General features: G+C 38.7%; 2 protein-coding genes across 3 annotated transcripts in view; one reads left to right on the forward strand and one right to left on the reverse strand.

Moving 5' to 3' along the window:
* SGK3 (serum/glucocorticoid regulated kinase family member 3) overlaps positions 1–17,799 on the reverse strand; it is a 180,820-nt gene extending 163,021 nt beyond the window's left edge. Inside the window, exon 1 of the mRNA XM_077876729.1 lies at positions 17,654–17,799. The gene's annotated coding sequence lies outside the window, so the exon portion shown is untranslated. The remainder of the gene's footprint in view (positions 1–17,653) is intronic.
* A 302-nt stretch (positions 17,800–18,101) lies between these two features.
* The window catches only part of VCPIP1 (valosin containing protein interacting protein 1), a 30,998-nt gene continuing 21,114 nt past the window's right edge, over positions 18,102–27,985 (forward strand). Inside the window, exon 1 of one of the 2 annotated variants that reach the window (XM_077876725.1) lies at positions 18,102–21,114. In XM_077876725.1, coding sequence (XP_077732851.1) covers positions 18,411–21,114 — 2,704 coding nt within the window. In that variant the 5' untranslated portion in view covers positions 18,102–18,410. The remainder of the gene's footprint in view (positions 21,115–27,985) is intronic. The other variant, XM_077876724.1, reaches the window with a different exon arrangement.

The raw sequence follows: 27,985 nt of genomic DNA on the forward strand, positions 1-27,985 counted from the left end.
CTTTTTCTCCTTGGAATCCCCAGGAGACTAATAGCATGGGGTGAGAGATGGGAGTGGAGAGGCAAGTAGAGGGAGTCCAGAAGGGGCACCCAGGAGTCTTTTGCTATGCTTTGCTTTGATACTGAGCATTATTCCCTGCTCAGATAAGCACAGTAGATTTCCTACTTGGAGTTTGATAGGTTTTGAATGTATTCCTAGTTCCTAGTATTTCTAATTTAAAATGAATTTAAGTGAAATAAAAACTCCCTTGGGGCCCCTGGATGGCTCAGTCAGTTAAGTGGCCAGACTCCTGATTTCCGCTCCAGTCACCATCTCAGAGTCCTGGGATCAAGCCTCCTGGGGAGCTCTGCATTCACCAAGGGGTCTACTTGAGGATTTTCTTTCTTCCTCTCCCTCTGTCCCTTCCCTTGCACTCTCTCTCTCTTTCTCTCTCTCAAATAAATAAATCTTAAAAAAAAAGAAATAAAAATTCACTTGTATCTTCACCGAACACCAACATAACTTTCATATAGCAAAAAAGACTGTACAGTTAAAAGATAAGTGACACACAGAGAACACTTGCAAACTGGGCTATAAAGGATTTGTTATTCATTATATATAAATGTTCTTTTAAAATAAGAAAAAGAAAATAAAAAATAAGACAGACCAAAGATGTGAATAGGCAGTTCAGTGAGAAGGCATACAAGTTGCCAATTAACAAATAAGCATGTGTTCAACCTCACTATCAGAGAAATGCAAATTAAAGCAAGGTGGCTTTTTTATTTACCAGCAGCAGTATACCAAGTGGGGGTGGGTGGTGTGAGCAGTCAGCAGGAAGGAGGATAGGCAATAAGGAGGTGCACTGGCCGTAGAGAATTTTCAAAATAATAATAAAACATATCATCATGCTAATTCTAAAATATGTCATTGGTAAAATATTCTTCTCTACAGGGGCAGGCTGCTCCCACTGGGCCCTATTAGAATAGCAAAAATGTAAACGATTGATAGCATCCTATGATAATATATGCCCATGCCCATGTAACGGTTGGTAGAAGCATACAGGTTTTTTAAAGATTTTATTTATTTATTCATGAGAGACACAGAGAGGCAGAGACACAGGCAGAGGGAGGAGCAGGCTCTCTGCAAGGAGCCTAATGCGGAACTCGATCTCGGACCCTGGGATCATGCCCTGAGCCAAAGGCAGACGCTCAACTGTCGAGCCACCCAGGCATCCCCATACAGCTTTTTTGGATAGCAGATTGGAAGGGCTTAATATTTTAAATGTGTTTCCTTTGACCCAGTAATTCCACTTTTTGCAATCTATAATACTTAAGTATCCCTAATGTGTCTAAAGATATATGTGTAAAAAAAGATATATGTATGTACAATACACTTTGTAAAGGGGACAATTTGAGACACAACCTAAAAATTAACCACTAGGGGAATGGTAAATAGTTTATGGTACATAACAGGATTCTCTGGAATGGTTGGGAGATTGGACTAGATAACTCCTCAGATCTCTATTTACAATCTTCCAATTTTATGACCTTTGATATTAGGCTTTTGAGGGCAGTTCCCAAAAAGGAGCTTCAAAAATAATTAAAGCAATGACATCATTACTGGAATAACCACACACTTCCTTAAGATTATCATTTAAAAGAGGAAACTAATATTTTAAAATATCTTGGGGCACCTGGGTGGCTCAGTTAAGTGTCCAACTCTTGATTTCTGCTCAGGTCATGATTTTGAAGTCATGGAATCAAGCCCCATGTTGGGGCTCCACACTGGGCATAGAGTCTGCTTAGGATTCTCTCTCTGCCCCTCCCTAGCCCTCTCTCCCTCTCTAAAAAAAAAAAAAAAAAAAGTCTTACTATGAAATAATTTTATATTTAGAGGAGTTGTAAAGATAGTACAGAGTGCCTAAATGCCCTTTATCCAGTTTTCCCTAACACAGACATTTTATATAACCATGGTATTGTCAATAATAATCATGTACTATAACCTGTTGAAACAACAAAGCCAAAAGAACTAGGGATCTAATTCTATTTACTGCAAGCAATAAGACTCTGCTCCATTGGCAACAGAGGCTAATTATAGCAAAGAAATCAAAGTCGTCCTTCTGAGATACACCAACATTGAGGTGAAGGAAACATGCATTGTTTGGTCACCGTTTTTTCTGTGCTTCCTTGAAGTGGAACCAAACTTGGCTTTTATTGATGCTACCTCCAGTTCAACTATTTTTAATTTTCTAATTTCTGAAGTGAAAAGGACTGAGGTTAGCAAACTGAAGCATTATCTTAATTACTTTTGAAAACATTTGAGAAACTGCTATTTTCAGATTCTGTTAATTTAATAACAGTAGACAAATCACAGTGAGTAAGCAGGCCAAGAACCTGAGAAGACTGAATGATAAAATTAAAACATTAAGCACAAGCATTCTTATTTAACAGCTTGCATATGCATGCCAAGTATGATGAGTGTTTATGGTTCATCAACTGTATTGTATGCCAGACACTTCAAAGAACATTCCAGAGAGATGGTCTGACTTACTGGAAGTTTAAAGGCTCAAACCCCATATTTTATTGTTTTTTTTTTTAAAAAAACAGTTTTTATTATGAAATATTTAGACCTTTTACAGGATTAACTAATTCAGTTTCTACAACAAGTCAATAACATAAATTTTAAAAGGGGAAAAAATGAAGAAAAAAGAAAAATCAGTGCTGTAGATTAAGAGACTTAAGAGGTCTAATCTAACAACCAAATGCATTTGTAGATCTTATTTAGATTCTGATTTGAACAAACCACCTATTAAAAGACATTTTTGAGACACTAAAGAAATTTGGTTATAAAATCGGCATTAGAAGTTAGCAATAAATTGTTCATTTTGTGAATATGGCTTTGTGGTGGTATGTAAGGAAATGTTCATATTTTGGAGGTGGATCCTTAATACAAAGGGACAAAATTATATCTTTGGGATTTGCTTCTAAATAGTTTGGCAAAGGAAGAAAAAAAGTGACAGATGAAGTAACTGTCAGCAAACTTGACAATCATTGAGTAAGTAATTCCCAAGGTAATGGGAATTAATCGTACTTTTTAAATGGAAGTTAAAAATTTCAAAATAAAAAGTTCTTACAAAATACCTACAAAATTTAAATGGGGGGGTGGGGAGGTGGAGTTAAGGCTATAACTTTAGACCTTCCAGACCTATAAAGAGTCTATGATGATCATCATAAATTGTCCAAACAATCCTTTACAGATGAAGTTAAAGTCTGTTTCATCTGCTTTCATTGTGATTTTAGTAAACTCTGACAAGAGGGAAACATACTCTGAGCTCACCAAAAACCTCCATTTGCCAAAGTTGCTATGAATGGTATCCCTGCTTCCACTCTTGATCTTTCTAGCTAGTGTTATATATACTTTTTAAAGATATTGGGATCCCTGGGTGGCGCAGCGGTTTGGCGCCTGCCTTTGGCCCAGGGCGCGATCCTGGAGACCCGGGATCGAATCCCACATCGGGCTCCCGGTGCATGGAGCCTGCTTCTCCCTCTGCCTGTGTCTCTGCCTCTCTCTCTGTGACTGTCATAAATAAATAAAAAAAAAATTAAAAAAAATAAAGATATTATTTATTTATTCATGAGAGATGCAGAGAGAGAAGCAGAGACACAGGCAGAGGAAGAAGCAGGCTCTCTAGGGGGAGCCTGATGTGGGGCTTGATCCCAGGATCCCAGGGATCACGACCTGAGTCAAAGGCAGATGCTCACCCACTGAGCTATCCAGGTGCCCCTAGCTAGAGTTATATCTAAAACCATAAATCTGCACCTCATTCTTTTTTTTTTTTTTCAGATTATATTTATTTATTCATGAGAGACACACACACAGAGAGAGAGAGAGGCAGAGGGAGAAGCAGGCTCCATGCAGGGAGCCTGACATGGGACTCGATCCTGTGTCTCCAGGATCTCGCCCTGGGATAAAGGTGGTGCTAAACCTCTGGGCCACCGAGGCTGCCCCTCTGCACCTCATTCTGTGCTTAAAACCCTTCAATGGATTCCAGTTCCAGGGATAAAATCAAAAGCTCTAACATGGCTTATACAGCCTTATGTGAACTAGCCCATGGTTCTCCTGCCACCTCTCAGCTACTCGACTCTGATCCTGCCCGCTGGCTTTGTTCAGCCCTTGAGCTGCCAAGTTCTGTTCTGCCCTCGACCTTCCCAGAGCTGGGCACTCCTCTTGGAACATCCTTCCACAAAACATCTTCACAGGACACACCCCACCCACTATATTCTTCCTTACAGAAACAGTTTTCTCTTTTAGCAATTTTCACAATTTATTTGTGTAAAATATTGACATTTGGGAAACGGTGAGAGGTGTGTGGGAACTCTTTGTAATATTTTTTCAATTTTTCTAAAAGTCTGAAATTATAATTTCAAAGAAGTTGTAGCAATTATGGCAGTCTCAAATGGATATGGGTAAATGAGTATCACATTATCTTTTTTACCTTTTAAGTATTTAATAATTAAGAGAGAAAAAGAAAATAATTTAAATCAAGCATAGCAAATTGTCTGTTAAGAGGAGCCCCTGGTGTCAGAAGAGATGAGGCTGTGGTTCACCCACAGAAGACTGCCTTTGAGTAAACTGAAACAAGGAGCTCTCAGGGGGCTCTCCCAGCAGCGGGGGAGGAGCCCCGACCCAGTGCAGGGAAAGACCTGCCCAACTCTTCAGCCCTGACTGCACGTCTTATTTATTTCCATTTGGTTTTCCTCTATGACAGGATAAATACATTAATAAACATTAAGACATATCTAAAGTTGTTTACCCATTCTTCCATTTCTGTGCATGTATGCCAATGTTAAGTCACTATTTATAGGACGCTCACTGTAAACAAAGCACTGAATGGGATATAGTAGAAAAGTATAAAAATAAATGCAAGATGTGGCCACATGCTCACTCCAAACCCTGACAGAGAAAGGAAAGGCACAAGCACCTATGTGTGTCAGAGGTTATCCTTTCATTTTTGCTGCCTCATTTCATTTCCATACCAATCCTGTGAAACTGATTTTCATTATTCCTATTTTATAGATGAGGAAGCCCAGAGAAGTTATTAACCAGTCCAAAATGACACAAGCTGAGTCCAAGTGACAAAGCTGAGGCCTGTCCAAATCCAAAGTCCATGCTCTTTCCACATCACCATGTTTATAAAAGTCACAGAAACATAAATACTGTAAAATTTCACTTACTCAACACTCTTAGGGATGAGTCATGCTAGGCAGATGAGTATGTAAAAGGCCATTCTCTAGGCAACATTGTTCAAAACCTAAGGTTAGAGCAGGGAACACTACAGAAGCCTTTGGGGGAGAGAGAATTTTCTTCCCTACATTTGAAGCCCAGGACACCTGGTGTCTGGCATGTTCTCCCTGAAAGCTCCAGGACAAGAAGCCCAAAGATTTCTTTATCCTTTTTGTTCCCTCAAAGTACAAATGAGAGACTGGTAGTTCAGAAATAACTTTAGTATACACAGAGAGAGAACAAAACAAGAAATATTTACAGAAAATACAACCAGTATAAAAACAGTTGGATTTCCAAAGCAGTTTTCTGATGCCATATTGGGTTGGGCCCCCATTGTCCTGAATGTTAGAACACTGCCCCTTGGTCCTAATGCATGGTATGACTCTGTAGGCCTGTTTCTCATCTCATTCCTCAGCATTTTGCTATCTCCTGGGCAGATAACTTTCAGTATTTAACTTGTTCTTAGTCCTAGAAATGGGTCTAATAATTTATTCTATTCCTTCCATAGATAAATACCCTGAATTTTAGATTTATCATCTTTATAAAAAGGGAACAAAAATATCTAATTCAGAGATCAAATGGAGAGATCCTGTAGGCATAGGGCACATAGTAAATACTCAGAAATTATTTTTCTTCTCTTCCCCATCTCTGCACATGTGCATCATCATCATCATACTGACCATAACTATAGCTAATGGTTGCGCATGTACTATGTCCCAGGCACTGCTGTAAACACTTTACATGCATCCATTAGTTTAATCCTCACCACAATCTTATGAGATAGGTACAATGACCACCTTCACTTAATGAAGACACTAAGAAGACAAATAAGCTGTTCAAATTCAAAAGCTGAGACTCCATCTAACCAGTTGAGCTCCAGAACTAGTGCTTCTAACCACCACACTACACATGCAGGGGACTCTCCTGTGTTAAACATTGGCCATCTAGACCTTCGAAGGTTGCTCCTCTCACTTTGCCTAAAGTTAACACCAGAGCAAGAAGAGATAGAATCAAGGAAACATAAAAAAGAGCCTTCAAGTGTATCTAATCATATATATATAATTTATGATTAAAGGTGCAGCTACTTTATAATCTTCAGTACTGTTTCAATTCTTAAAGCAGGCATTTAAAACTTCCAAAATCGACTTAAAAAATGTGTAAAGGTAGATTCATTTCAGGTGAAACATTACCAAATATAAGTAACTTTGGAAAGGAAGGGATTTCATGGAGGAGGAAGTTTTTTGCTTATTGTTTATTTTAATGTCAGTTAAATTACATTAAAATAATAGCTTATTGTGGGGGGCACCTGGCTGGCTCAGTCGGTAGAGTGGGCAGCTCTTGATCTTGGGGTTGTGAGTTCCAGCCCCACATTGTGTAGAGATTACTTTAAAAAATGGGACTGTTTTTATTTGGGGTGCCTGGCTGGCTCATTTGTAAGGCATGTGACTCTTGATCTCAGGATCATAAGTTCAAGCCCCACATTGGATGTGGTGCCTACTTAAAAAAAAAAATTTGGTTGAAAAACAATAGCTTCAGTAAATAGTGAATATTTTCCCCTATATTGTGACAGTGATTAAAATCAAGGGTTAAGAATAGACATGGGCTGAATTCCAGCAACACTACTTCACTAGCTGTTTGAACTTCTGTGTTTTCTCTTCTATGAATGGGAATGATGACATCTATCACCTAGGGATATTGTTAGGCTTAAGACAACACAATTAAGGTGACTGGTACAGTGCCAGATTCATCACAAGTACTCAATAAGCAATTTTACTTTTTATAACATCGCTGTAATGGCTAGAGTATCCCATCTCATGGCTGGGCCAGGATCCATTTAACTAGTCCTACATTGTTAAAATCTAGAACATTTTTCAATACTATCAATAATATAGACAGTTTTCCCCATACATTTCTAGTTATTTCTTTAGGGTTAAATCTTATAAGTGATTTGGTAAATCATTGTAAACCACACATTATCAAATTATCAACCAGTATATAGTTTTACCAAGTTAACCTTCTATATATTGAAGAGATTTGGTCAACTCTTGCCAACAATAGACATTTTAAAGAAATGATAATTTTATGGGTCCCCCCAAATCTCATGTTATTTAACTCATCAGATGTTTCAATTTCTTCTTTTGTTATATTATAAAGGTCTTAGACTCCATAAATAAAGTATGAGATTGGCAGAAAAATAGAAAAATAATTGGGATAAGTAAACATTTTAATGTAGCATATTACAGATAGGGCATTTCAAGCCATTTATGAGGGGAGGATAAGTTTTTCTAGTGCTTTTCAAAGTACACTTTATGGAGGTGGGAATGGGGGTAAGTGCTGCTGGCAAGTTGCAATAACTCTCATTCGTTCCCATTTCAACCATTTTGGTCTGTTTTACATATTGAACTTATTGGTAAGTTGATCTGAAGGGTTCTGGACCTGAAAACAAAACCAAAAACATATTTAATGCAAGGTTTGGGGACAACTGGTATTTTGCAATATGAAATAAATAGATAAATAAGTTGAATCTCTCCCTCACATCCTATGCAAAATACATGTCAGCTAGATGAAAACATTAAATAGAAAAAAACCTTCATAAACTACCAGAAAATAGGGGTAAACATTAACTCATTTTTAAGCACACTGATAAAAAAGTAGAGACCATGATGAGAAGCACTATTTCTCTGTATTGGTTCTTCCTAAAATATATGCCTCTGATGCAGATTCAAAATGTTTTTGTGGCTAAGGAGGTGTGGAAATGATACACATCAAAAATAGTGCCAAGGGTGGCTTAGGGTATTAACATCCCTATTATTTCTATCAGCACCCCCAGATTACCTCAAAATATACACTGTAAATAAAATAATGTACAAAATGAAAAATATAAAACATCCTGGTATGTTGTGCTGCAAGCCGACTCTTGCCACTAAGCTCTCCTCTCCACAGACATTCTGGAGGCATCACTGCTTGTCCTCTGGAGTCACAGTGTCATCAGCAGAGAAAGACTCTGAGAACTCCTCAGTAGAAAAAGAAAACTAACTTCATTTACTTACTGTTTCAAACTTACTTGACCATAGACCTCTCCTTTCAACATGATACCTATTAATATTCGTAGAATTCATGGAGCACATTTAGCAAACATATGTATTGCTATTTTATCAATGCCCAAATTGAGGCTCTCTCCAATACTGTGGTCTGCTGACACCTAGTGCTTATGCTTTAATTTAGTACAAACACACATAATTTCCAATACTTTCCTGTCCACCTTAATAAAACCTTGCAGACTGCATTTATATTCTTGTACATCGTAATTATAATGCACTTATATCTTGGAATATTATGAAAGGATTAATGTAAATGATCCAAAGGGCTAAGAAAGTATGCTGCCTTATACTTGTTCTTCTCTCACCTATTAAAATGTCTTAGGAGACTATACATATAAAAGAAATGTGTCAAGTAATGCTTATTCTGACTCTTTATGTCACACCCAGGAAAGGAACTGAATTAGACTGTGTTTAGGGGACAGACCTAGAAAGTTCAGATGGAGAGATCAGGCCATTCTACAAAAACTCAAGATTGTAACTGGAATGAAGATCAAGTGTTTCTTTCAGTAAACTCTGGAACCTATTTTCTTTTACCCCAAAACTACCCTTTAGGTTTTTTTTTTAATTTTTTAATTTATTTATGATAGTCACACAGAGAGAGAGAGAGAGGCAGAGACATAGGCAGAGGGAGAAGCAGGCTCCATGCACTGGGAGCCTGACGTGGGATTCGATCCCGGGTCTCCAGGATCGCGCCCTGGGCCAAAGGCAGGCGCCAAACCGCTGCGCCACCCAGGGATCCCCCCTTTAGGTTTTAAATAAAAGGAAAGAAAAATATGAAAGAAGGAAAAGAAATAGAACTGCAGTGATCAGCATTCTTTTGCTCCAAGGACAGTGGTTTATTTTGGCCCAGACATTTAATGTTAATTTGAGTTGTGAACTGTTAAGCTTATGAGCATTAAGATGCACTTCTGATCTATAGTAAATGTGTCTCTGTATGTTTATTTTAATAATGTCAATGGAATGATACCTGTTTGCACAAATACACGTTGTTAACTTCTAGGTTTTCTGCTGCTAGTTTGAGATCAGATCAATATTTCAATAAAAATTCTAGTGCTGGGGCAGCCCAGGTGGCTCAGCGGTTTAGTGCCGCCTTCGGCCAGGGTGTGATCCTGAAGACCCAGGATCGAGTCCACGTGGGGCTCCCTGCATGGAGCCTCCTTCTCCCTCTGCCTGTGTCTCTGCCTCTCTCGCTCTGTGTGTCTCTCATGAATAAATAAATAAAATCTTAAAAAAAAATTTCTAGTGCTACAAAATCCTAGAATACCAATTTTAATTGAGTATCACCTGGTAACTGTAGTCACTTAGTATAAGATAGGGTTAGTATTTTTGAGTATCTGATTTTTCTTTTCTAAGTAAGTTCTGCACCCACCATGGGACTTGAACCCAGAACCCTAAGATCAAGAGTCATATGCTCTACTCAATGAGCCAGCCAGGCGCCTCACCGTTTTTTAAGTATGACATCTTAATCAAATAATATCTAATCTGATTATTGCTGGAAACCACAAAATAATTCTTACAGATTTACTGGTTTGCTTACAGCTACTAAGTTTTCTGAATGAGTGTGTGTGTATGTTTGTGTGTGCACATGTACATGTGCATGCTTTGTGCAATTTCTGTTTCTAACTGGAATGTGGTATTGGCAGTTAAAGTGCTGGTTCTCTGGAGTTTGGCATGTCCAGGCTGTTGTGTGACATGTGATGACCTAACTCCATCAAAATAACTGTGCAATCTTTATACATTTTGTCACAAAGTCCTTTAGTTTTCATCTGATACAAACAAAATCCTAAACTCTGCATGAACTCAGACATTCAAAACTTCATGTTCTCATTAGGGAAATAATAAATACTGTTTTATTTTAGTATCAAAATGACACCACAAGATTAAAAAAAATTTTTTTAGAGAATTTGTGGATTTTCTATGAAGGTGTATGGTTGGATGTCAGGCTGAGAAACACTGCCATGGATGATAGCCATTCATTCGTTCAACAATATTTATTGAGGCTACTGTGTGCCTGGCACAGGGAATCTAACAATCAACAAACTGCCTGCCCTTATGAACAGCCTTACAGTCTAACAGGGAAGGACAATAGACAAGTAACTATATAATTTCAGATAGTGATTGGTGCTGTAAAGAAAGTGAGCAGGATAGGGACATGGAGGGTGAAAAGGACAGAGGTGCTGTTTTAGAGAAGTTGTCAGGAATGGCATCTTGCTGGAGGTAACATCTGAGCAGATACATAAATGATTACCTGGGAAAAGTTTTCCGGTCAGAAGATGGGTAAGTGCAAAGGCCTTGAGATGGGAATGTACTCAGAGTGTTTGAGGACCAACAAGAAAAGTCAGTGCGGCAGAAGCACGAGCCAAGGAAATAATGTCTGAAGTAGTCAGGGGCCAGGTCACATAGGGTCCTGTAATGTAGTAAAGACTTTGCTGGTTCTTAGGGAAAAAAATGGGATGGTAGAAGGAATGCTTTAGGTAGACTAGAGGTGGAACTCCTGTCTCTGGAATTCAACTCTTTTTTAATCTTTTACCTTTCTTTTTTAAGCATTTATTTATTTATTTGAGAGAGAGGGAGAGAGAGAGAGAGAGACTATGAGCCAGAGGGGTAGAGGGAGAGGAAGAGAGTATCTTAAGCAGACTCTGTGCTGAGCACGGAGCCTGATGTGGGGCTCAATCGCAGACCCTGAGACCATGACCTGAGCTGAAACCAAGAGTTGGGCGCTTAACCAACTGTACTATCCAGGCACCCTCTTTTTTCCTTTCCTTTTTAAAATCAACTTTATTGAGGCATAATTTACACACACAAATGCACCCTTTTAAAAGTTGGCTGAGTTTTGGGAAATGTATGTATCCATGTCCTCATCACCATAATCAAGATAAAGAATATTTCCATCATTCTAAGAAATTCCCTTGTTCCCTTTTCCAGCCAGTCTCCATCCCTTAACCCCCACCAGAGCCAGGAACTCACTGAAATTTGGGGAATCATTATTTTTAATGTAGACTTAGCAGCAGTAAGGACTTAGATCTGTGCGGTAAAGAGAGAGCCATAGGCAGATGTGGCTACTTAAATTTAAAATTAAATAAAGTTAAAAAACCAGTTCCTAAAAAATAAAATAAAAAAAAATTAAAAACCAGTTCCTCAGTTGCACTATCCACATTTCAAGTACCTAATAGCCACATGTAGCCAATGGCTGCCATATTGGACAGGACAGGCATACGACTTTTCCATCACTGCAGATAGTTCTGTTGGGCAACGCAGAGATGTTACCCAGGTAGAATTTGACCTTTGCCATATGAAAGGTAGGCTAAGTTAAAAAAAAAAAAAAAAAAAAAAAAAAAAAAAGGTAGGCTAAGCAGCCTGAAGACTCAGTAAACCATACAAGTCACATTACCTAGTTGTATGTTACTATCTGTATTTATTACTTAATCACCAAGTAATTTAAAAGGCCAGTGGGAGGAGTGTTCACTTGGATGGCATGATAATGGCAACAATAATTATGGAGCTATTTACTACATAGAAATTCTTTCTCCATTACTAAGTGTAAAGGATATCCTACTTTTATTAAGGGAAATGGTGATTTCTCTTATAACTCATAAGGCACAATTTTGTTTTAAGTAAAATTAAACTCAAAATTATAGTCAATAAACTACATTTCTTTCTTTTTTGAAAGAGAGGATTCTGAAGCAAATATGCTGAAATATTAATATATGTTAAACCTGGTAGTGGGTACATGAGTATTTTTATATAATTTTTCTGTATACTTTTGAATGCTTGAAATGTTTTAAAAGAAAAAAGTAGGTTTTCATTTTAAATGTTGGACAAGAACATTTAATGTTATCAAGATTGTTCATGATGTGATTGAACAATTCAGGTTAAAAACAGTATGCACAATAGTATAGCATATGGTCAATATAAGATAAGAGTCAGTATAGCATAATGGTTAAACATACAGGCTCTGGACCCAGATTGCTTGGGTCTTAATTCTAATTATGCCACTTACTAGCAATGAATCATTTAAATAATCTCTCTGTACCTCAGTGCTCATCTGTAAAATAAGAATGATTATAATAGTATTTGGCTCAAAAAGATATTATAAAGATTAAGTAAATATACATAAAGACTCTGGTGAACAATAGATGCTCAATAAGTGTTAATTTAATAGCTACTCTGATGATGATACGATTTTGGATTCTTAAAACTTTTTTAGTAAAAAGCAAATTGAACAATACATAAAAAAACACAGTTAATAACTGTTAACTCTCATTAATAAGACTGATTTTAATTTCTTCATTTTTATTTATTTTCTAAGCATTCTATGTCAATTCCTTTTATACTTAAAACAACAAAAACATAAAACCAAAGTCTGGGCTTTAAGCCCATCCCCAGAAATGCCCTACAGTCTGGTAAACACGGATTTTTCAAGGGTGATCATTGGACCGGAAACACCAAAGAACTTGCTAGAAATGCAAATTCTCAGGCTCCAACCCAAATGCATTCATTCTGAGATGGAGCCCAGCAATCTATTTTAGCCTTATATTTGATTCTGTCAATCACTCAATTTTGAGAACTTCAATGCTAAGGCATAACCTGTAACTCTAGTTGACCCCTCTCACCTTTATATAATGAAAAATACTGCTAATCATTCATCTTCATTTTTTAAAAAAGATTTTATTATTTATTCATGAGAATACACAGAGGAGACAGAGAGAGAGAGGCAGAGGCACAGGCGGAGGGAGAAGCAGGCTCCATGCAGGGAGCCCGAAGTGGGGCTCAATCCCAGGTCTCCAGGATCACGTTGTGGGCTGCAGGAGGCGCTAAACCGCTGCACCACTGGGGCTGCCCTCTGCACTCTTCTTAAAAAAAGATCGTATTTGTTTACTTTAGACCTTTATTATTGCATGAGAGATAGCAGGGAGGGGCAGAGGGAGGGGAGGATAGAGAAGCTGAGCAGGGAGCCTCCGATGTGGGGGCTCTATCTCATTAACCCAGAGATGTGGACCTGAGCTGAAATCAAGAGTTGGACACTTAACCAACTAAGCCAGCCAGGCACCCCTCTCTGCAATTCTTATTCACAAAGTCCTCTTTCTACCCTTTGAAATACCTTCTTCATGAGCCTTTGAGAATAACTCCTTCTTGTCCCCAGTTACTGCCTGATACAGAAAATGAAAATGCTTTCTTGAGTCAGGCAGGTAGTATGTCTCAAGGGGACCTGGTATATGATATTAGAGAGTAAAATGCTGGCCACTGTGCAGAGATGTTCACATTAAAAAAAAAAGTTGAACTGTTGCTGGCCAAACAAAAATGCATGTAAGCCAAGTTTGGCCACTGGCCACCAGTATGCACTCACTTCTTGGCTAACTCTCTCCAATCACTAAGCAGCTGTGATGTAGTGGAAAGAGTAAGGGAACGTGGAAGGAAACCTTGATTTGAAGCCCAGCTCTGCTACTTGCTAGCTCGGTGGTAATAATGATGATAATAATGTTAACCTTCCCAAGTTAAACTTTCTCATCTGTATAATAAAAACAATACTCCCTATCTCACAGGACTGTTTTAAAGATTAAGATAATATTCTTAAGAACACCCACCCTACAACAAGCTCTTAATAAATATTTCATAGCACCTGTGATACTTATATTCTTGTGTTGTTTTGATTGATGACATGCTTTATTCTACCTCTATTTATGAACAATTTGGTTGAACCTTTTTCTTCTGTTAGACTCTGAGTTCTTTTGGGTTAGAGATAGCCTTCTGCGTCCCTTTAAGTTCCTACAATACGTATTTCAGTAACTAAGTACTTTGTCCACTCTGACCTTTAACAAAAGCTTGTGACACAAAGTCTGATTGGGGGATGAATCTGGAGGAACACAGTCAACTCTTAGTACAGATGTGTATTTCATATAATATGTGGCTGGGGAACTTGGGTGGTTCACTTGGTTAAGTGTCATGATCCAGGGGTTTTGGGATTGAGCCCAGCATCAGGTCTCCCTGCTCAGTGAGGAGTCTGCTTCTCCCTCTTCCCCTGCCTTCCCCTTGTTTGTGCTCTAATAAATAATCTTTTTTAAAAAAAAGTATGTGGCTGACTTATAACAATCACCAAAGTGAAAAAGTTATGATTCTCTTCTTTTACCAATGTAAAAGAGAATATACAATGATGGTTGTTCTCTTAAGTGGATGCATCTTGCTTTTGCATTTACTAGGTTTGCTAACAGCAATACAGGAATTTTAGAAGCGTCATATTAGAAATTTATGGGAGAAAAAAGGGTTTCAGTTTTAACTACATTTTGACAATTCAGAGAGAAGTGATGCTGCGATAATCATGGTAGAAGAGGTATATATCAGAGCAGCTACTATTAGGGGCTCAGTTCATTTTCCCATCTGGAATACTGAGACAAGAAAAAGAACTAATAGGGATCTCATAAAGTTCCTGTGAAAGTTACTAGATAAGTCATGGAATTTGGGGAGAAGAGGAGGGAAGCATGTTATAGATCTCACGTAAGCATTACATCTCGTGTAAGCAGGTTAGAAACTTTCCACACTCCCATAGCCTTATAAGAAACTACATGTCAGGGACGCCTGGGTGGCTCAGCGGTTGGGCATCTGCCTTTGGCCAGGTCGTGATCCCGGGATCTGGGATCGAGTCCCATATCGGGCTCCCTGCGATGAGCCTGCTTCTCCCTCTGCCTGTGTCTCTGCCTCTCTCTCTCTCTCTCTCTCTCTCATGAATAAATAAATAAATCTTAAAAAAAAAAAAAAAGCCACATGTCATATTTTGTCCTAACAAAGTTTTCTTTTCTTACTTATGCCCTTACCCATGCCCTCTAAATACATGTAAAAATCTAATTCACATATTGAACTTGGCATGGTTAACATCATTGCTCCTTTGTGAACTTTCTTACTTTCTGAACTTTGCATCTACACACTTGTTAATAAGTGATTTGTAGGTTAAATGACCTAATTTAACTCTAATTTTTTTTTTTTATTTATTTATTCATGATAGGCACACAGTGAGAGAGAGAGAGGCAGAGACACAGGCAGAGGGAGAAGCAGGCTCCATGCACTGGGAGCCCGACGTGGGATTCGATCCCGGATCTCCAGGATCGCGCCCTGGGCCAAAGGCAGGCGCCAAACCGCTGCGCCACCCAGGGATCCCTAATTTAACTCTAGAATTGATTGAAAACTTAACTCCTCTCCTTCCCCCTATTAACTATGCTTTACACCAGAGTATTTTTTTTTCCTCTCCAAAGTATCATTTTTACAACTAGGGGAACTATAGTAACAGATGGGTTTAAATGTCAGATTTAGTTTGGGAAGGATGTTTCTAACTAATCAAGGTTCCACGTGGGGACAATGGATCAGTCAACTGGACTGTGCATGACAAGCTTTAGAGGCTACCCATTTCCTCAGTAGGGTAGGAAGTGGTTATTTTGTCAAGTATAATTCAGAATGACACATTCAGATGCAATTTAAAAAATATATATCACTGTTCATATGTATTTTCACTAAGGAAAATTTGCCTTGGTGATGCCAAAACATAAAAGTGCATGCCAGTGTACATGCTGCTGTCATCTTTCATGTGCTCTGAAGCTTTCATAATTAAATTCTTTGGATTTTGTATGAGGAAAATAAAATTTCACTGCAGGTGTAACTTCGCAGTAACAGTAGACAATTTCCACTTACTGGGCACATTCAATTTCTCAACTTATAAACACTCAATTAAAAACCAGTTCTATCACGTATAGAACACGTTACCATGAAACCACGGTCAGAATATAAACAAACAACTTTTCCTGCATGCATTACGAAAACCTTTATTGAAAATTATCTCCTTCAAGATAAGTAACATTGGTCAGAATATAAACAAACAACTTTTCCTGCATGCATTACAAAAAACTTTATTGAAAATTATCTCCTTCAAGATAAGAACATTACCTATCTTGTATGAAGGTAACATCATTTTTGCATGAACCAGGAAGAATTGGGTGAGAAAATAACATTTGAAGAGTTTCTCTTTCAAACCTATCACTTCTGAAGAAAACTGTAGACAATAATCAGGGTGAAAGTCAGTTCTAATCCCTTTAGGAGTGTCTTACAGATGGTTCATTTCAAAGCATCAAATTCTATTTACTCAAAAAACCTAATAAGGTAAACAATTCCCTTGGCAGCTGCAGAAGACTCAAATGACCTCATGGACTGCTCTGATGTATCTATTTTGTGCCAAATGTTTCAGAAATTTTGAGACAGTTCACTTATCTAAGGTTTCAGAAAGCAAGAATTTCCAGAATAAGTGAAAGGGGCTGACTGTACAATAATAACTAAAACAATACTGGCTTTCTATGAACGTATCAATGTGTTTTGCATGAAGAGACAGTTTCCAAGTAAACAATAAAATAAAGCTCTGCTGCCTTAAGGATAAACATCTTTACCACTTCTTGAGTCACTATGAGACTCAGAGGCCTAACAAAAGGTCTGAGCTTAACAGCTCTTTTTTTTTGTAGAAACTAGTGTAAAAAGCACTTTCTGGTTCTGAAATACACTGATGATTTGACCTTGGACAAGACACTTAGCTCCTAGTCTGTTTCCATAACTGTAAATGCAATCAACAATATCTGGTAACATATTACCAGATGGGACTGGTGGGAGAATGAAATGACATACGCGAACTTATTATGTAAATTATAAAGCAATAGTAATGGGAAGTTATTATTTTATATAAAATTGGGCCTAACTTTTCCTGCCTATGTTCCTGTCTGTAAAATGGGTAAGGATTGATCTGAATCCTAACCGTCACTTACTGGCTGTGTGAACCTGAGGAAGTAATTTCCTTTCTGGACGTGTTTTCTAACAAGGTTATTATGAAGATCAAATGACGGCGTGTATGTAAAAGCTGAGACAGAAATATATTAATAACTTAATAACTGATAGCTGGAGAGGACCAGAAGGAGCAAACTGTATCTAGTGAAAAGGACCTGTATGTATATATGACTCTATACGTACCCAAGGTATTGTTATTTGTAAACTGTAAACGCACAAGGAACTAGGAAACAAATGGCGCCTCAGTGACCCTCAGCAGAGAGGGGGAAAAAAAGGCAGAAAAGGGGATTTAGGCATCTCAGTGGTTTGGGATGGAAGTAGGAATGAGAACAGAGAAGTGTGGCAGAAAAAAAGACCTTAAGAAACACTCAGAGAATCAATTCATTGTTTTCCCCGTTTCTTTTACGACCTCCAGTCTAGATTAGACCTTTCATTCAACTTCCCAGCCCGCCATATCGCTGGACATTTATTTACTGTACCTTCTTCACTGAGAGCCTTTCATTCCCCTCCCCTTCTAGGAGTCGTGAACTTCAGACCCTCCGCTTCCGACACCCATTCCCTTTAATTCTGTTTTTACCAAGCTTCCCTGTAGCCTTCTCTCCGCCTAAGGGGGAAGTGAGGCTAAACGCACCGCAGGGCATTCTAGGAAATGTGGTCTCTCGTTCTCTTTTGCTTGCGCCCCAGAATCGGGAAGACGACAAAGGAGATCCAGTTAAAACTACAACTCCCGGCAGGCAACGTGAGTGACTATCTTCCTTTCTGCCCCCCCCTCCCTATTGCCTTCCTCTTCCTCCTCTCCGCGGGTGCCGAACCTCTTGGCCTCACGGTATTTGTAGTTCTTTCTGGATCCGAGATCCTAGCACTCAACGACCGGGAGAGAGTCTGCAAGACTCTAATTCCCAGAGGGCAGAGCGGCAGCTGCGCCTGCGCACTCTCAGTGAGGGCGTGTATGTCTGTGTGTCTGAGGGGAGAGAGAGAGCGAGAGTGAGTGAGTGTGAGTGCTGGGTAGGGTGGTGGCCGTTACGTTCGGGGCAACGGCTACGGCAGTGGAGAAGTAAGAAGAGAAACAACGTCCGGCGCTTCCGCCTTCGCTTAGGAGGAGGAGGAGGAGCTGGTAGGGAAAGGAAAGTGATTCGCCCGGGGCCTGGACTAGAGAGAGTCGGGCTGGTGGGGGTCTGGGCTATGAGCCTTTGAGGGTCGCTTGGGACGCGGAGCGAGACACGAGAGCCGAGAGGTATGTCTCAGCCGCCGCCGCCGCCTCCGCTGCCGCCGCCACCTCCTCCCCCTGAGGCTCCGCAGACTCCGCCGTCCCTGGCGGCGGCGGCTCCCCCGGGAGGGCTCTCGAAACGGAGAGACCGGAGAATCCTCTCCGGGAGCTGCCCGGATCCTAAGTGCCAGGCGCGTCTGTTCTTCCCGGCCTCCGGTTCTGTCAGCATCGAGTGTACCGAGTGCGGACAGCGGCACGAGCAGCAACAGCTGCTGGGGGTGGAGGAGGTGACCGACCCGGACGTAGTGCTACACAACCTGCTGCGGAACGCTCTGCTCGGGGTGACAGGGGCACCCAAGAAGAACACGGAACTGGTAAAGGTGATGGGCCTTTCTAACTACCACTGCAAATTGTTGTCGCCCATATTAGCTCGCTATGGAATGGATAAACAGACAGGCAGGGCTAAGCTTCTCCGGGACATGAACCAGGGTGAACTGTTCGATTGCGCTTTACTAGGGGACCGCGCCTTCCTCATCGAACCAGAGCATGTTAACACGGTGGGCTATGGCAAGGACCGCTCCGGAAGCCTCCTGTATTTGCATGACACTCTTGAGGACATCAAGCGGGCCAATAAAAGCCAGGAATGCCTCATTCCAGTTCACGTGGACGGGGATGGACACTGCTTGGTGCATGCTGTGTCCCGGGCTCTAGTAGGCCGGGAGCTCTTCTGGCATGCCTTGAGAGAGAATCTTAAACAACACTTTCAGCAGCACCTGGCCCAGTATCAAGCCCTGTTCCATGACTTCATTGATGCCGCTGAATGGGAGGACATCATCAACGAGTGTGACCCTTTGTTTGTACCACCTGAGGGTGTTCCTTTGGGCTTGAGGAACATCCACATATTTGGTCTTGCCAATGTATTACATCGCCCTATTATTCTGCTAGATTCTCTCAGTGGCATGAGGAGCTCTGGTGATTATTCAGCTACCTTTCTGCCTGGGCTTATCCCTGCAGAGAAGTGCACAGGGAGAGATGGCCATTTGAACAAACCAATCTGTATTGCATGGAGTAGCTCTGGTAGAAACCATTATATCCCCTTGGTAGGCATTAAAGGGGCTGCTTTGCCCAAATTGCCTATGAATTTGCTGCCTAAAGCGTGGGGTGTGCCTCAGGACCTTATTAAAAAGTACATTAAACTTGAGGAGGATGGTGGTTGTGTTATTGGAGGAGACAGAAGTTTGCAGGATAAATACTTACTTAGGCTTGTTGCTGCTATGGAAGAAGTTTTCATGGACAAACATGGTATCCATCCTAGTTTGGTTGCTGATGTCCATCAGTATTTCTACAGGAGGACTGGGGTGATAGGAGTTCAGCCTGAAGAAGTCACAGCAGCTGCTAAGAAAGCAGTAATGGATAATCGCCTTCACAAATGTTTGCTCTGTGGTGCCCTTTCTGAACTTCATGTTCCTCCAGAGTGGTTGGCTCCAGGAGGGAAACTGTATAACCTGGCAAAAAGTACTCATGGACAGCTGAGGCCTGACAAAAATTATAGCTTTCCCTTGAACAATTTAGTTTGCTCATATGATTCAGTGAAAGATGTTCTGGTACCAGACTATGGATTGAGTAACCTGACAGCTTGTAATTGGTGCCATGGCACATCAGTGCGAAGGGTCAGAGGAGATGGGTCTATTGTATATTTGGATGGGGACAGAACTAATTCTAGGTCCACTGGTGGCAAATGTGGTTGTGGATTCAAACATTTTTGGGATGGTAAAGAGTATGACAATCTACCAGAAGCTTTTCCTATAACTTTGGAATGGGGTGGAAGAGTGGTCAGAGAAACAGTATATTGGTTCCAGTATGAAAGTGATCCATCTTTGAATAGTAATGTTTATGATGTTGCAATGAAACTTGTTACCAAGCACTTTCCAGGTGAATTTGGGAGTGAAATCCTAGTTCAGAAAGTTGTCCACACTATATTGCATCAGACTGCCAAAAAGAATCCTGATGATTATACTCCTGTAAATATAGATGGTGCTCATGCCCAAAGAGTTGGAGATGTACAAGGACAAGAGTCGGAGTCTCAGCTCCCAACTAAAATTATTCTTACCGGACAGAAAACAAAAACTTTGCACAAGGAGGAGTTAAACATGAGTAAAACTGAAAGAACTATTCAACAGAATATTACAGAACAGGCTGCTGTAATGCAGAAACGGAAAACAGAGAAGTTAAAACAAGAACCAAAAGGGCAGCCCAGGACTGTTTCACCTAGTACCATTCGTGATGGTCCATCCTCTGCACCTGCTACCCCTACCAAGGCTCCCTATTCACCAACAACTTCTAAGGAGAAAAAGATCCGAATAACAACTAATGATGGACGACAGTCCATGGTTACACTTAAGTCTTCAACAACCTTTTTTGAACTTCAGGAAAGCATAGCCAGAGAATTTAACATTCCTCCATATTTACAGTGTATTCGATATGGCTTTCCTCCTAAAGAGTTAATGCCACCCCAGGCAGGAATGGAAAAGGAGCCAGTTCCTTTACAGCATGGTGACAGAATTTCAATAGAGATTCTGAAAAGTAAAGCAGAAGGTGGTCAGTCTGCTGCAGCACACTCGGCCCACACTGTGAAACAAGAAGAGATTGCTGTTACTGGTAAACTATCTAAGGAACTTCAGGAGCAAGCTGACAAAGAAATGTACTCCTTGTGTCTTTTAGCAACATTGATGGGTAAGATCATTTTAATCTAGATAGTATTTCTTAATTGTGATTATAATGGCGCTGAGTTTTTGTGTTGTCTTCGTGAAAAAGTCTGGTCATCGTAAAAACTCTTTGATTATATATGTATTTTAGGAGATTATTTTTTTCAGGTTTTTTGTTTTTGTTTTTACAGTTAATGGATATATGTTAGTATGATTCTCTATTGAGTAAATGTTTAGGACAACATAACTAAGAAAGTGAAAGTAGTCCCTTAACTGTCACCAGATTATTTAACTATAACTTACTGTAATTTTTTAATAGCCTTATGATATATATCTATTTAAAACCTTTTAAAATGTTTTCCTCCCTGGGCTCTCTATTGAGCCTGCCCACTTTGTCCCTTTTTCATTTATTTTTAAATTTTCTTTTCCTGCATGTCATGTGATTTCAGGACTTCCTGTTTGATGAATTGCAGTTTCTGGTGTTTATATTCTCACTGCACTCCCACCTAATAGTCTCTGTCCTCCATTTCCTGTTCTTCCTTTCCAGAAGTTCATCACATTTTTATTTGTAATTAGGATTTCTGTTTAAGTAATTTTCTTGCGTAGTGACTCTCTGCCATCAATTGTAACTATTATAACTCAAGAGAAATACAAGAAACAGAGGTAAATGCTTAGGAAGCATTTCTTTTTAATAATTCAGCATAAATTAAAAATATCAACCAAATATATAATCTAAAGCTTTAGATGATTTTGGGATATGATCCAATGGTGCACTTTTAACATTATTTTTATTTGCTTAATCTTTGTTTTTAAAATCACTCTTAATATGCTTTACTAAGGCTTAAGGTAGAATTAAAATTTATATTACATATTAGAAGAGCCTTATTTTTGCTGAGATTAGAGGTTTTAACTGGAAAAGTGGTCTGGGTTTTGATTCTCTCTTCTAAGAGTAGTAAATATCAGTGAATTGAGCCTTGACCTACCAAAATGAAGATTATTTATTCCTGGCTTGTTAAATTTGGCTCTAAAAGACCTGTACACGTTTGTAACTTGATATTGATATTGCTGGTTTTATTTTGGCAGATATAGCCATCAAATTGGGGGAGAGTTTTTAGTTTCTTAGAGACTGCATTAAAAAGAGGAAAGATTGTGTGATCTTTGGAGTCAGAAAGGCCTAGAATTTGAATCTTGGCTCCAGTACTTATTAACATAGTGATTCAGACAAGCTGCTTAACTCCCTAATACTTTAGTAGCCTCTTCTCTATAAAATACCCTTTGTAGTTGGTACACAGGGCAACAATAAAATATGCCCAGAACTCTGGGAATTAAATAACATCAGCAGAGAATGGATAAAATTAGATATATGCAGAAGATACTTTAAAAACTGACAATCCTCCAGGTCAAAAAATAGGAAAGAGAAGGTCTTCCTCAATAGAAGATTAACTTTGGAGGATGTGGCTCATCTCTTGTCTAACCTTGGATGCTCAGTTCCTAGCATAGTGCACAGCAGATTGTAGGCACTTTGAAATGTTTTTGATTGGATTAAATAGATGACATTACATGTCTAAAGAAAGTCTGTGTCAGCACAAATGGAATGGATGGTCAGCATTGAACATTGAAAAAGTTGAAAAGCAGAATTTGGCACTGTTTATACACTGCTGTACAAAGGGAAAAGATACATCATCCGGGGTTCATGAAAATTCTGGTAACTAGAACGGTAATCTCTAGGGGTAGGAATATTTCATTAGTCCTTACCATAGCCTGGCTGAAAGAACTGTATCCCTTTAGTGATTCTGTATTCATCTTCTGAACACTCATTTAACTTTCTGATATAAGTATTAATGTACAGCTGAGAGTGCAGATGAAGATTGCATACACCTAGAAGGTTGTGTTCTCCATTGTAGATAAATAAATTGGCAAAGGTGAGATTATGATCAGTACTCTAAGTCTGGTCAGCATAATAATATATTTTATAATGAAAATTAGTAAAATATATTCTGGTTTATAATTAGTCACTTCTTGAGTTTAGTTTGAGGTTTTTGGACCTAAATATCTGAATGCTAGACTGTGGACTGCAATGAGTTCAACAAGATGATGTCTTCCTGTTACAATCCCTTCCATCTTTGCCTCTAACATTTATGTTAACTGCCCTATAAATCCACACATATGTTTAAATCTTCTATTCCCAACACAAAATTTGAGCATAAAAAGAGTATTTTATTAATTTCATACTGTAGCAATAGAGAGATTTTCTGTTATAAAGTACTAAGAGAGTGCTAGGCCTGTAATCCCTCTATTAAGCTTTTTTTTTTTACCTCCAATTTTCTTATAACTGTATTTGAATTATGTAGAAGATAATCTTTTTTTTTCTTTTTTTTTTTTTTTTGAGAGAGAGAAATACAAATTGGGGAGGGGGACAGAGGGAGAAAGAATCCTAAGCAGACTCCATGTCCAGCACAGACCCCAATGAAGGGCTCAATCCCATGACCTCGAGACCATGACCTGAGCCAAAATAAAGAGTGGAACACCCAACTGACTGACCCACCCAGGTGCCCCTAGAAGAGATATTCTTAATAAAAGTGATGTGTTGATAAAAATGTCAATTTGGGGAGATATTTAGATACACACAGACATGCACACACATGCATATAACAACCTATGTAAAGAGTGCTGGGGAACTATTGATATTTAGTTGGAGAGGGCTGGAAAATGGAAAATGCAGTGCTTATTTAGAAAATTGCAAATTTCAAAATGCAGAAATTACTTTGTGAATTACCAGATGTGAATTAAGCTGCTGATAGGTTAGTTTGGAAGAATTCATGAAGCCTTTTGCTCTTCGAATAGCTGGCTGCTTCTCATTTAGTTTAGGCTTAAATACCGCCTTAAAGAGGCTTTCTCCTGACCATTATCTAAGGGTTTGAGAGACCCTTGCTAACTGCTTGAAGTAGATCGCCTCTTGCATTGTACCCTGTTCATTTCTCTCATACCCTATTACAAGTTTTTGTTATCTTATTTGTTGGTAGTAATTAATTTGCTTACCCTACTGTATTATAAACTACACGAAGGCAGAGATGGTAGCCTTTTTTATTCACTGATGAATACTTTATCAGTTCGTACATGGCTTGGCACTTACTAGGTGCCAAATAAATGCTTGCTGAATGAATGAATGCAAATTTTTTTCTGCAAAATGAGTGTTTTGCTATGAGCTAGAGATTGTGCTGGAGATATGAAAATGAATGAGACACAGTCCTTGCCTTCTGTAAACTTACCTGCAGGATCTCAACTGAGGGCATTATAATTATTATTTATATCAACAGATGCATCAGTCTTTTGCTCAGTGTGAGCATTCATGGACATAGTCACTTTGAATATATGATGATAGTTTAAAATGAAATAATGTTCTACCTGTAGTAATTCACATTTTAATCTGCTTTATCCAGACTACTTGGAGGTTATTGAACAATTTTTGCAGACTATTATCTTCATTATTTATATGTGAGTGACTTTGACTCTGGCATTACAAGATATGTTATTAAATTTTGTCTTAGATCATTTTTTGGTGGATTTTCTATGTGGTAGGCATGACAGATGGTGGATCATCCATCATAAATTCTAGGCTAATTTCTTTTTTCATAGTATTGCAATAAGTTTCTAGTTAATTTTCTTTTCCAAGAGATAAGACAAATTTGCAAAAAACAGAATCTGTCAGTTCGGAGTTGCTTTAACAGAATTGAGCCACTTGTGATATTTACCTCACTTCACTACAAAGGTTAGCAGCCTTTCAGGAATTGAGAAACTTACTTGATTTTTATATATTTTTTTATTTTCCTAAAAGGTGCATATAGATACATCTTCAGATAAATGTATATTATACATGAATTTATACTATCATACTTTGTTTTTTTTTTTTTTTTTTTGTTTTTTTACTATCATACTTTGAAGATTAGGTTAAACATTGATTCTGTTCCTTTATGTATTCAACTACTTTGACACCTTTTATATTCCTTCATATTTTTTTAATTATAAGCTAATATTTTTAAATATTCAAGGAATATGTTAGTTGTCTTTAACATTTTTACTTCCCAGAGAAAATCAGACTGTATGTATGTGTAAACATTTACACACAGGTTTGTGTGCATATATATGATAAATACATCTTTTAATGCTAATGATGCTAAAAGTCATAGGTGCTGGATACTCTTCAGGGACTCAGTCTAAGGAGAGAAACAGACATGCCTTTCTTAGAAATGGTTTTGACTATTGATGAGGTAGCTACATTTTTAGATGGGATGATCTGTAGGAAGGTTGGAGAGATGGCAACAATTATTTCAGCTAATGAATAGCTTTAGGATTATTTCTAGTAGAAACAGTTGCATGTTCCTAGTTTAAATTTATATTTTGGTCAGTTTATTTTATGATCATAGGTACTTCAGATTTTATTTTAAGCATCTTGCAGGGAGTCTTTAAAAATATATTTGTTTTTTCTAAGTGTATTTGTTTAGTAATCTCTACACCCAGTGCGGGGTTCAAACTCACGACCCCAAGATCAAGAGTCTTGTTCTCTTCCAACTGAGCCAGCCAGGTGCCCCTAAAAAGAATTCATTTCATTACTTAGCCAGAGAAGAGATCTTGCCATCTATGACAACATGACAATACACATACTATGTTGAATATATTTTATTGTTTACTGTGAAGAAAGATGAATTATAAAGTAAAATTAATTGACTAATAAAAATAAGAGTTAGTATAATATTTCCTAGATGCTTTACCAAGCTATTCCTATTCTCAAAGAGTTTGCTTTCTAATGGAATAGTAGAAAAATACTTCTTTCCTTTTTTTGTAAGATCTATTCTCTTAGTAACTTTCAAACATATAGTATTATTAACCATAGTCACCATGCTGTACATTACATCCCCATGACTTATTTGTTTGAAAACTGGAAGTTTGTAACTAAAAGTCTTTCCCTTTGTTAAAAGGAAAAACCTCGTTTATACTGTTCATTCATATGCATTCATTCAATGAATGTTGAGTGCTACTCTCTTCCCAGCACTGTGTCTGGCCCTGGGAATAGAAAGTCAGTTAGACCCTTGACCTTTTCCTGACTTTGAGAAGCTAGTCGAGAAGGGGAAGCAGAAAAGTACACTAAATTAATCCGCAGTGTGATGAGGGCTGTGGTGCTCATATGCATAGGACTAGCAACGAGGGTACCTACCTACCTGCTACTGAAGAATCCGAGGAAGTGATGCCTAAATGGAATTTTATTTTATTTTATTTTATTTTATTTTATTTTATTTTATTTTATTTTATTTTATTATTTTTTAATTTATTTATGATAGTCACAGAGAGAGAGAGAGGCAGAGACAAGGCAGAGGGAGAAGCAGCCTCCATGCACCGGGAGCCCGACGTGGGACTCGATCCCGAGTCTCCAGGATTGCGCCCTGGGCCAAAGGCAGGCGCCAAACCGCTGCGCCACACTGCTGCGCCACCCAGGGATCCCCCTAAATGGAGTTTTAAAGAATATATAGCAATTATTGACCTTTGGGAACAAGATGAGTTTGGTGTTATTGCTTTGTAAAACTCAAGTTAGGGTATAGTGGAGATGTGAGATAAGAGAATGCAAGGATGACTCTTAGGGTGCCTTGATCTGCCATAAAAAAGAAGCCTTTTTTTTTTTTTTTTTACTTTGTGATTTTGGGGAACCATTCCACGTATAACTCGGAAGGAGGAGGGATTTGAGAACAGGATTGGAGGGAAAATTAGTTAGGAGGCAGTATTGTAGGCAGGAGACAGCCTGAACCAGGGCAGTTGTAGAACTGATGGAGGCAAGTGCAGTATAAAGCCATATGATGCTGATGGGGCACTTGTGCAGAGTGCCATAATTCCTGCTTCCTGATCTCTTTTCTTGGTTCTTTTACCAACAAACATGACTTAGTGGAAGCATTTGTATACCAAAGGAAATAGTTTACCTATTTTTTCCTCCCCACCAGTTGTTGGTGCCATGGATTTCTATAAGAAAAGACTGGATAGTTTTGTCAAATTTGTTGTAACACAATTTGATCTGCGGTAGAGGTTTAACATCAGTGGAAAGGGAAGTATTAAGTTTTAGAATGATACACAGGATTTAAATCCTGGCTCTGCCACTTACAAGCTGTTTGATCTTAGGAGAATTGCTTAAACTCTCTTTGAGTTTTCTTTTCAGTAAAATAGGGCTTTCTTGTGACGAGAAAATGAAACTGTAAAATGCCTGTTCAAAGCTGGGTAGAAAATAGAGGTTTCGATTTATTTATCCTTTCCTTAAAGCAACAGAGTATTCATACTCAATGGGGCCACATATTGCTCTGAAGGGAGGTGATGTTTGGTACTTTCAAGAGGGAGAGGGTAAACAAAATTTTTATTTATTTTTTTATTTTTTATTTTTTTTTTTATGATAGGCACACAGAGAGAGAGGAGAGAGGCAGAGACACAGGCAGAGGGAGAAGCAGGCTCCATGCACCGGGAGCCTGATGTGGGATTCGATCCCGGGTCTCCAGGATCGCGCCCTGGGCCAAAGGCAGGCGCCAAACCGCTGCGCCACCCAGGGATCCCCCTAAACAAAATTTTTAATGAATAAAACTGATATACTGCAGTACATATAAACATATAAGCAGTATATCTGTAGTATTCAAATGCCATGGAGGTAGGCAGCTTAGGAAAATGTTTAAAAGGGCTTCTTAAGGGGACAGAATGAAAACAAGGTTCATAAACACTCCATTAGAGTTCTTAGAATTCTGCTTGCTTAAATAAGGAATAGTAAGGTATGTAAAACACTAAGGAATGTCATTTTTTTTACTAATATTTAATGGTGGTCAGTTCTGGAGAATTCACTATTTTGAGACCTATTCAGACTTTTACCAAAAAAA

The sequence above is a fragment of the Canis aureus genome, chromosome 28 (assembly GCF_053574225.1).
Source record: "Canis aureus isolate CA01 chromosome 28, VMU_Caureus_v.1.0, whole genome shotgun sequence".
NCBI lineage: Eukaryota > Metazoa > Chordata > Mammalia > Carnivora > Canidae > Canis > Canis aureus.